At 37.9% G+C, this 11,309-nt stretch overlaps 1 protein-coding gene across 2 annotated transcripts; it reads right to left on the reverse strand.

The window, feature by feature from the left end:
• Positions 1 to 2,270: 2,270 nt before the first annotated feature.
• LOC106142329 (ras-related protein M-Ras) lies at positions 2,271 to 11,291 on the reverse strand. Of its 2 annotated transcripts, XM_013344051.2 has the most exons (6): positions 11,136 to 11,291; positions 10,888 to 10,991; positions 8,386 to 8,539; positions 7,773 to 7,926; positions 7,254 to 7,416; positions 2,271 to 5,745 (listed from the first exon to the last, which is right to left on the reverse strand). In XM_013344051.2, the coding sequence occupies exons 2-6, from the start codon at positions 10,924 to 10,926 to the stop codon at positions 5,662 to 5,664; spliced, it is 594 nt and encodes a 197-aa protein (XP_013199505.1). In that variant the 5' UTR covers positions 10,927 to 10,991; positions 11,136 to 11,291; the 3' UTR covers positions 2,271 to 5,661. The 2 variants fall into 2 exon arrangements, with proteins under 2 accessions (XP_013199505.1, XP_060803140.1); XM_060947157.1 differs by lacking the exons at positions 10,888 to 10,991; positions 11,136 to 11,291 and adding an exon at positions 9,357 to 9,456.
• Positions 11,292 to 11,309: the final 18 nt, after the last annotated feature.

The raw sequence follows: 11,309 nt of genomic DNA on the forward strand, positions 1-11,309 counted from the left end.
AAAAAAAACACATTTTTTTTAAATATAGCTTCTGCGTTCTTAGACATTGACAAATTGTTCCCGCCATTTCTTCTGAGAATCATATCAAAAGTCACGATTCATCGTTCATCAACCTGGAATTTCGGTAAAAAAGGACTTTAAATAAAGAACAAATTCGTGTCTACATTTATTGTATGTCACAACATATAAAACATAGATTAACAATGATGCAACAGGCGCGGCCGGCCGCACGAACTCTATATATTATTATGCTCAATAAATACTATAAACTACTCGTATTTCATCTTATTACAACGTGGAACAGGCAATGTTTCAATTTGGTGACTCGCCCGATCGATTCAAATGCAAAATAACGTAATTTTCATAAATTTAAAGATGCATTCAAAGATTCCGTGTGGTTCCCGGCACCAATAGAAAAAAGAATAGAACCACTCCATCTCTCCCCTATGGATGTCGTAATAAGCGACTTAGGGGTAGGCTTATAAACTTGGGATTCTTGTTTTAGGCGATGGGCTAGAAACCTGACACTATTTGAATCTCAATTCTATCTTAAAGCCAAATAGCTGAACGTGGCCTATCAGTCTTTACAAGAATGTAGGATCTGTCTACCCCGCAAGAAATATAGTCGTGATTATATGTATCTATTTATGTATGTATGTTTAAAGACGCACATACTTCCAATACCGAAACGTCAGCAATATATCGCACGTAGGCCTTTTTTTACATACTGAAATAAAGATTTAGAAATCTATGTACATATATACTTATACATATTTTTTGTTAAAAAATACATTTCAAAAGTAAAGTATGGATATTAGAAATATTATTTCATCTTGATACATACATACAAATAATTCCGTCTTTATCCCTTACGGGTTAGACAGAGCCAACAGTCTCACAAGGACTGAAAACTTACGTTCAGGGGTATGGCTTAAAACTAGAATAAAGATTTAAATAGTGACAGGTTGCTAGCCCACCACCTAAAAGTAGCATCCCAAGTTTATTAGCTTTAGAGTTTCGCCTTTTACTACATTCATGGCAAAGAGATGGAGTGATTCTATTTTTAAGTGCCAGGAACCACGCGGCAATACATCTTGATATTTCATCTAAATAATTAATTTCAAAATTTAAATTTCACCAAAAATACGTATCGAGATTTTTTAACTCTATTTAGTACCAAAAGAAAAAGGCTTTACGCACGCTTCACTACGTCACTGTCTCATAGATATCGAGTCACCAATAGAAAAATAGCTCCCGGAACATCTCTGCTCTATCAGTACATACTTTGTGACACATTCGATTTAAAAATAAAACATATATTTATATAAATATTGCTTCCAAGTATAAACGATAATGTCACTTCTATTTAAAAACTTTACATAAGTACATAAATAGCTTCCAAGAGACGTCCCGGTAATTTGTTGAATTCGACCGTATTCTACAAGTTGTATCACTGGCTCACCGTGTACCGCACATTGAGCGAATTTTATACAGCTTTACATTGATTATATTATTTCTCGTATTTTATTTTTATTTATTTATTATTTCATGTATATACGCATGAAGCGTACAAATCAAAAGTGACCTGTCAAAGAGCAATTGAAAATAATCAGAAATCAATTAGTTTTATAACAATGTTTGTACTATTTTTTGTAAATCTGTAAATTTCTGTGCAATAAATATATTACAAACAAACAAACGAGCAAGTAATTAAATATTTAACAGCGTGGTTGCGTTTACATTTTTACGAGTAAATGAAGGATTTCCTATAAACAGGAATAAATTTTATTGGATACGATCAACTCTACCTAGCCTTCGAATACAAGATTTATATTGTTTGGACTTTTTTGTGATTTGAATCTTGAAAAATAAATCTATAATTTCTCCTGTAGTTGTAAAATTCGTAATCTTTCCACGAACAGTTCCATGGACGATCACGCAAGCTAAAAGGGTTTATATTTTTATTTATACTTTATTGTACAAACAATGTTGATACAACGGGCGGACTTAATGCTAATTGCATTTTCTGACAACCAACTTTTCAGAATCGCCAATATAGAGTCCAGAATGCGACTATTTTGTTCAATTATGCTCTAATAATTTAGCGTCATACTATTCTTCAATTGGTCTTTGCGTATGAAAAATAGATTCATAATAAAATTAATTTAAATATATAATAATTCCGTTTGACAGGTCACTTTTGATGCAAACACAACGGTCTTCTATTTGTCAAATTGCGTCTGAAAACAATTGAAATATTAATGTGGCATTACATATAAACTTTAACATGGTAAATCTCACAATTGTCGATACAAAATACACCAGTTTCTATAACAACGCTATTTATTTTATTATTGTTAATATTTATTGTGGCAAAAATGGCGGATCACGCCATTCTCGAGTCTAATGTGAACTTTGAGAGGGAAGCACTTATCTAGAGGTACAAATGTTCGGGTCATGGCGTTACACAGGGCAACTTGTTATACGCTGAAAACCTTGCAGAACTAAATACGGGCACAAACAATAATTGCTGTCAATTATGACAAAACTCTATACTCACAACAAGGAAAAATCATTGTCGTGATGTAATATTTGTTGTATGCTGTATTCATGGAACGTATATTGTGATAGTTTCATGAGTAAATCCCTTACCAATATTATACATGCGAAAGTCTGTCTATCTGTCCCGCTTTCACAGCAAGACCGCTGGACCGATTCGAGTGAAATTTTGTTACGCATATGTAGTTAAATACCTGCGTTCTAACATAGGATACTTTTATATTTTTCATCAGGTACATTTATTTCAAATGTGTCAACTATGTAGCTCCTGCAATGTTGCCAGTGTATTAAAAATTGCCCAGTTTTAATAAAAATACTGCCTATCACGTGCGAACTTAACGCGCTTACTCGCGGCTCATTCCCATGCGTCACTCTAGGGCACCCAACATAACGACTTTGACCCACAGATAATTCGAAGGCGGTGGTATTTCTTTATTTGTTCTCCATCTCAGATCACCTGTGGATAGCTCAAAAATACATTTACAAAACAAGACGTATATCCTTTAAAATTTTAAGTTTTCACCGTCCATTTCAGATGAACCGTGGGAATGAACCGGCTTTACCTAGTGTAATATTTACTAGAACTTATTCACAAGATCAATTCCTTCGTCTCGTTAATTTACGCGTAACTACTACTTAGTCTTCGTACAAATAGACTAGGGTTTAAATGCTTTGGTTACAAAATATATAATTCAATGCACGAAAACATTTCAACTTCAGCCATGAAGGAACCACAAGGATTATTCACAAACGTTGACAAGGCATGTCTTCCGTCTCTTTCTAACTTCGACATAATAAATGCGATAAGTTTATTTGTTGTTACTTCACGCGTTATCTACTGAACTAACGCCCTTGAAATTCCGCGTATATATAATAAAGTCTGGAGAATGACATAGGGTTTTCATCCCGGTAAAAACTATAACTCCCGTGAGATACGCGAAAAACCTGTATTCTTTTGAAGGTGGCGCTATAGTTAACCATAAAGATAGAAAAAGACAAAAACATATGCTTTGCGTTTGCGAATAAACGTACTTGGTTACCAAAATAAAATGACGTGCATCTACGTTTGCACCGAGAGGGCAAATTCACGATTTTTCAAAAATTACAACAAGCAAATTTTAAAATTTACGAAAAAATGGGCTCATAATCATTGTCAGTTCATCTTTTATGCAATGCACGTCAACGCTATTTCAATTACATCTGCTTGAAATGTTCAGACCGTTCTTTTTATTCCTAGCCAATTACCGTAAAGTATACATGAATACATGTTAAACTTACAATTAAAATAAATAATAATACATTTTAGCGCTAGTTTTTCAATAGGCTGATAAAATATATTCTGTCCTAATAGATAAATTACAATAGGTCCAAATACAAGGGTAGGCACCTAGTGTCAATGGTGATTTTTCGCTAATAGCTATTTTTATTTTTATCCGTATTGCGAATCATCTGAGAGATAACTTTTATCCGCCTTTTGAAAAACTAATCTTTAATGTTTTCGTATATACTAACACTTCGTTACAAAATATTATGCTGGGGTTAATATTAGGCTTTAGACTAATGCCTCGTTCACACGAAGTTAGCAGTTAAGCGCTTAGTAAACATAAAACATACTGGTATAATCCCCGACCCCCGAGTATTTTCCATTTTAATTAAACATGCTTAATGCATTGGCAGTCATTGTTTATGGAATGACAAGCTGTTGTCCAGTTTCTGCTTACGTAAGAATATTAAAAAAAAATTAAGAGCAATCTTGGGAGTTAAAAATTAAATGTCTATGTCTAAGAACATCTGAGAATTCTTATTTTCAAAGAAAGCTTTATAAACCTTCATTCTAATGATGTAAACATTATCATTAGTTCCATGGAACTGTACCTTATTACAAGTGTGAACGAAATATCCAATCAAGTGTACTGCTAACAATAAGATACGAAGCGCTTAGCTACTACGACCGTGTAAACAAGCCTTATCACATAACATTAAATTCGATTACACGAATATTATACTCAATGTGCTGACTATATGACACCCTACAACTGTTTAGCCGCATGGCCATTTGATTTTCCAAAAATTCATAACAGAATAAAATTATTACTGTTTTACCAAAAAATACATTTCTATTTCGGTCATGAGGAAAAATTTCTGTACTTTTTGCTGTAAGTTGATATTTCTATGCGACTAAACTTATACAACTAACAAATGCTATGCATTATTTAAATAAAACATATATTAATACTGAACAACCGAGCGATCATATCGCTCACCTCTTTTTAAGGCGATGGTGGATATAATTTGATTTTAAATACCTTACATCTTAAGGTTAAGAATCAATTTTAATGACATACCTATCGCCTTAGAAAGTGTTCTATTAGAAAATTATATTATGGGTGAGTTTGTGTGCAACAAATGTGCGACTTTGGTAAATAGCCTCGAAAGATTATTCGCTAAGTTAACTATTATCAATTTTCAAAAACTGATTTTTAATGAAAAATTAACGATATATTGTGCGACGTTAATCTCAAATTTACTTATATATTATATACGTAAAGAAACGTCTCGAGCAATTATAGAACTGTAACAAAATCTGTATGGTACCGAATACCATTAAATAACATACAAATATATTCGGTGTTTCAAGCAGATCTCTACTTCAGCAGACGGCTTGATCAACATTGAATGCCATCCCTGAATACTTCAGTTTTATTGTAAACCTCAGTCTCAGCAAACCATTTAATTTGAACCGATATTATTACATAAACTTTGGTTTTCTAGAAGGACCAGAAGCGTAGTTTGCGCGATGATACTGCTTAAAATGGTCGCCATTTTGGTATACGTCATTCGATATTTTTCTTTTTCTTTTTGCGTGCATGTTACCAATACTTAAACATATTACTTTCTTTCTTTGAACCTTTCCATGGAAGTTTTTCATTAACACCTGGAATCCCCATTTTTAAGACTAATTAATCTCACCAAAAAATTGGACCTTGCGAATCGATGTCGAGACATAAATGCAACATTAACATACCGCTTTACCTGCTAAGCGCGCAGCCATTGTGGTGCAATGTAGAGTTGTTCCAATGTATGTTTGTCTGTGTGTGTGTGTCACAGCAACACGCACTTGCCTAGTTTGTTGCGGCGGCGTTGCTTGTCCTCTTGCTGGGGGTGGTTACGGATGATGCGGACCAACTGGAATCCATACAATACAATAAGCTTTATTGCAACAAAATAAATTACAACAAATTCACATCTACGTAAAAACATCACAACATAAAGACTGAAGATTAATCCAATACAATAACGAAGTGATAAATGCCACTACAATAATACAGTGGAAGATAAAATATAATTTATAAGCAGCAGAGCACTCTATAATCAGGTCAGTGCAGTAGGCTTTCATACTGCGTTGCTTCTAAGCCTTTTTTTGGTGTGCTAACAGGCCTTTGATAAAGCCTACAAAAGTTTTGATCGACAGCAAAAAGAAGAAGAACCATTTCCCTTTATTTGTTGGATCATGGTTACACATCTAGTTTAATCAGTGTAAGAGCATAGGTTAGCTATCAAACTAATGTACATTAATTAGAAAGAAGTCATTGATAATTGGTTCATGGGCGCAGTAGCACGTGAATCTATGCACCATGCTTTTTAGTAAGGAACCTTCACCAATGTGTAAGCCACTTCCACCTCATGTTCAGCGGCGGTCTCGATGTAGGGCGCCCCGAGCTGCAGTATAGTATAGTGTCTCACTCCCGGCACCTCACACCTGTGTCGCAGCACCTCGCGCCCACACCAGCCGCTCTCACCTCGTGGAAGGCGGCGTCAATGTTCAGCGGCGGCTCCTTGGCGCTGGTCTCGATGTAGGGCGCCCCGAGCTGCAGTATAGTATAGTGTCTCACTCCCGGCACCTCACACCTGTGTCGCAGCACCTCGCGCCCACACCAGCCGCTCTCACCTCGTGGAAGGCGGCGTCAATGTTCAGCGGCGGCTCCTTGGCGCTGGTCTCGATGTAGGGCGCCCCGAGCTGCAGTATAGTATAGTGTCTCACTCCCGGCACCTCACACCTGTGTCGCAGCACCTCGCGCCCACACCAGCCGCTCTCACCTCGTGGAAGGCGGCGTCAATGTTCAGCGGCGGCTCCTTGGCGCTGGTCTCGATGTAGGGCGCCCCGAGCTGCAGTATAGTATAGTGTCTCACTCCCGGCACCTCACACCTGTGTCGCAGCACCTCGCGCCCACACCAGCCGCTCTCACCTCGTGGAAGGCGGCGTCAATGTTCAGCGGCGGCTCCTTGGCGCTGGTCTCGATGTAGGGCGCCCCGAGCTGCAGTATAGTATAGTGTCTCACTCCCGGCACCTCACACCTGTGTCGCAGCACCTCGCGCCCACACCAGCCGCTCTCACCTCGTGGAAGGCGGCGTCAATGTTCAGCGGCGGCTCCTTGGCGCTGGTCTCGATGTAGGGCGCCCCGAGCTGCAGTATAGTATAGTGTCTCACTCCCGGCACCTCACACCTGTGTCGCAGCACCTCGCGCCCACACCAGCCGCTCTCACCTCGTGGAAGGCGGCGTCAATGTTCAGCGGCGGCTCCTTGGCGCTGGTCTCGATGTAGGGCGCCCCGAGCTGCAGTATAGTATAGTGTCTCACTCCCGGCACCTCACACCTGTGTCGCAGCACCTCGCGCCCACACCAGCCGCTCTCACCTCGTGGAAGGCGGCGTCAATGTTCAGCGGCGGCTCCTTGGCGCTGGTCTCGATGTAGGGCGCCCCGAGCTGCCGCGCCAGCGCCCGGCCCTCGTCCGCGGAGACCGCGCGCACGTGCACGAGGTCCACCTTGTTGGCCGCCACCAGCATCGGGTACGTCTCCCTGAGGATAGTACACTATGTTTCCACTAACCAATTAACCTAAGAGTCAATAAGCATTATTTGAGCCTTAATGTATCAAATAGTGAGGATTTAAATCTTATAGAAGACAAGTCATCACCATTTTTCTGGTATTTTATCCCTAATTTTCTTAAAAAAAAACCATAATTCAACCTTCTTTCAAAACTGAAATTTTACAGATTATATAAGTATATAATCTGTAAATTTTTGTTTTGAAGAAGGTTGAATTATGAGTTTTTACTTTTTGAATTATGACTCATTACGTCAGTTTTTAACCGCCTTTAAAAAGGGAGGAGGTTCTCAATTCGCCCATTTTTTCGGACAACACAGTCATCTCACCTATCCTTGACCCTCAAGATCTGCGTGTGGAAATGTCGAATGTTCTCGAAGCTCTGCTTGTCGGTGACGGAGTACACGAGCAGGAACCCGTCGCCCTTGCGCATGTACTGCTCGCGCATCGCGCTGAACTCCTCCTGCCCGGCCGTGTCCAGCACTGTAAACAAATAGAGGTCATTGAATTAAATGTTAGTCTCAAGAAATAAAACTACTTACACAAAAAACACTTTATCAGTGGATGTAAGCTTGCTTGTTACGAGCTAGTTCTTAATCTGACAGATCAATCTATACCGGTAACTCTGCATAAAAAACTCTTCTTTTCTCAAACTTTACGTGATGCCAGTACTTCATAATGGGTGTGGTCGAAGTTCGTCAAGAACAGATCTACTAGACCTGGATTCAAAGAGAACATTGCCCCTGCTGCAATGAGACAACTATCCATGAAATGAAAGTATATGATCACATTACCATCCAAGACACACCATTGTCCGTCCACCGTGCACGAGTCCTCAATGGTGGAGTCGTAGACCTCCATGATCAGCTACTCGAAGACCTGGATAAATAACCAACGCTGCCCCTGCTGCAAATAAAAAGTCATCTATAAAAGCAACATTACCATCCAAGATGCACCATTGTCCGTCCACTTCGGTATGCTGTATGTACGAGTCCTCGATGGTAGGGTCGTAGTCCGTCACGAACAATTTCTGGAAGAACTGGATAGTGATGGCGCTTTTGCCGACGCCGCCATCGCCGACTACCACCAATTTTACCTAGAAAGGGTATAAGCATCTTCACTTATTGCCTTGATCCAATCTAGATTAGATTTTTCTGTTAACAGGGCCATGGAGATCCAATGGGAGTCACTGCATGTGAATACCTGACTAGTCCACTCCTTCCAACCCTCCTGGAGATGGACCAACCAGGATAAACGCCATGGAATGATGGAGAATGAGTAAACTGAAATTTGCCATATATTTAACTGTTTAGTATGCATGTAGTTCGCCGCAGGTTCGCCTCGCCATTTCTTGATTAGTCACAGACAGAGCTGTGAAAACAGGAGGATCACACAAATTCATGGATGCATAGGTACATACGTAGCAAGCATACAGGAACAGAGAATTCAGAACAATCAGAAATACCAAGGTGTTATTTATTACTATGAAAGAAGTGGTGATGGGCTGGAGTATATTAAAGAAGAGACATTCGCCCAACATGTCAACATATATCATTACGCTTATAGCTAGCATGGACAGCAGACAGAGACTAGAGGTGGTAAGGGAAACCCATTTGGTACCTACAATTAGTTTTGCAAAATTTTATGTATATTATTATGTGAGCAGTAAGAATAAAATATTTTGATCAACTAAGGCAAATAGGAAATGATACAAAATACCAACCAATAAAAAAAAATATAGAGAAAAGAGATGAATTGAAGACCAATTTACTGTACCGACAAGAGTTAGTTCTTAAATTTAAGAAGAGTGGTATGGTGGCCGACAAAAAAAATTCTGAATGCGCATGGAGGACACAAGTTCAAATCCTACCTGGGTTGTGTACTGATAATAATTAAAATATATACATTCATACAGTTACGTCTATATCCTTCATCTGTATGGCTTTATGATGGAATTGACATTCAAATAGTGTCAGTTAATAAATAGTGTTAATAAATAAAAATATTAAAATAAATAAAGTAAACATATCCGAGTCCTTTGTTATGTTGTTACCATTCCAAAACATGTTATCTTATCTCATTGTATGATATGACAGTAATGAAAGTTGCACCTTATCAATATCTAGTGTTTCACACGTAGGTTGAACAAATTAATCATTCATGTAACTTTATCTTGTGATCACAAATATTTCAGCCCTATGCTTAACTTTTATCAACAATAAACCACAAGTCTTACTCATGCAAGTGAGAACCTAGTCATGGGTTTACCCCCGCTGTCTTAAGAAAGGGTATTAACTAAATGTTACTACATAGTTTTTTTAAGTTTTATTGCTTCCATGCTGTGCCGCATGGTTCCCAACATTTTTTAATAGAACCACTCCTTATCTTCCCACAGCCTTTCAATCTGTTCAAAACTATTGGCTCTGTCTACCCCACAAGGGATATAGACATGATTATATAAATATATGTATTTATAAGGTTTTTATCAGATCAACGGAATACCACAATTTTAGTTACTTTTAAGGTCAAAAGTACCCGAAACCGCCAAGCGCAAGCTATCTCTGCATACTTCCTGTATGCAGAGATAGTGGCAAGTGGAAAGAGGTAGTCCTGCCTATGTCTTAAAATAGTTACATGATATTAAATCTAAAATTTTATGGCATAAGGAAGGAATTTACACAACTACAAACAAACAATTTGCTACACACAGAAACACATACACTGTCACAATCTTTGAATATGGACATGTCTCGGCATGAGGCAAACTAACAGTCAGCTCTGAAAACAAAAGCGAAGCATCACTTGCGCAGAAATAATATGAATGCAAAGAGATAATTAATGATAATAGCATTACTTTTTAAGATTCTAAAATCAAAAGTTATCTATTTGTCATATTTAGCATACCATGTTTTATTCAAAGTACCAGTTAAATAAAAAAAATAAGCCCACAGTTTAAAAAAATTAATAAATATATAAATCAAAGGTGTTAAATATTCTTCAGGTTTAAGTAATAAAATTGATAAATGTAAAAAAACTATCTACAAGTTATGTGTTCCAGAATAACCACTGCAAGTAAATTGTAAACAAAATTTAAAAATAAATAACAACCTTTAAAAGTTTTCTTAATTATTTAATATTGCCTTTATATAACATTAGTCTATAAATATTATGTACTTTAATATTTTTTGTTGCCTATTAAAATTGATGAAGTTACTTCTTCCAGACAAGCTGGTGAAATGCCAATACTCAAGAGTTACAAATAAACTAAATAGAGAGAAATAATAAATTTACATAAAAAAATTTAAATCTACAACACATGAGTGTACATCCTGCATACAGCAGGAAACTGACAGCAAAAAATATTAGATAAAAATCACACAAATGTAGTCTGTGTATCCTAGTCAAATAAGAAATCATTGAATCAAAATAATGAATGGAACATACAGTCGGCAAGTTCTCATTGGGCGGGCCCGGTCTTGTCATGTCGCCGCACTCCGTGCCTCCGCAGTTTCCAAATTCTCAATCCGTCCGCGCTCATGGAACACTACCTGGAATTCACCACCATCACATAACATCACAAGAACACCGCTTGATAATCTATGTTTTTTGCGCGTCAGCTCAGTTTGCTAGCCGACGCCCGACGGATGCCGAGCTCAGCTGATGGACGGTTTACTATTATTAATAATACTCACCTCATTTGTTCGTACGAACTGTTTTTTGTGCCGGGAATAATATATTTAACGCGACATTTAAATGGAAACGTTGTTTTTTTGAACAAACATTTACAAAACCAATAATTCGAACATTTTCTTGGAAGAAAGTTGATCTCGTCTCGCCAAGTCGCTCATCTACATTCGCGCAATGTC

Source organism: Amyelois transitella, chromosome 13 (assembly GCF_032362555.1).
Source record: "Amyelois transitella isolate CPQ chromosome 13, ilAmyTran1.1, whole genome shotgun sequence".
Taxonomy (NCBI): domain Eukaryota; kingdom Metazoa; phylum Arthropoda; class Insecta; order Lepidoptera; family Pyralidae; genus Amyelois; species Amyelois transitella.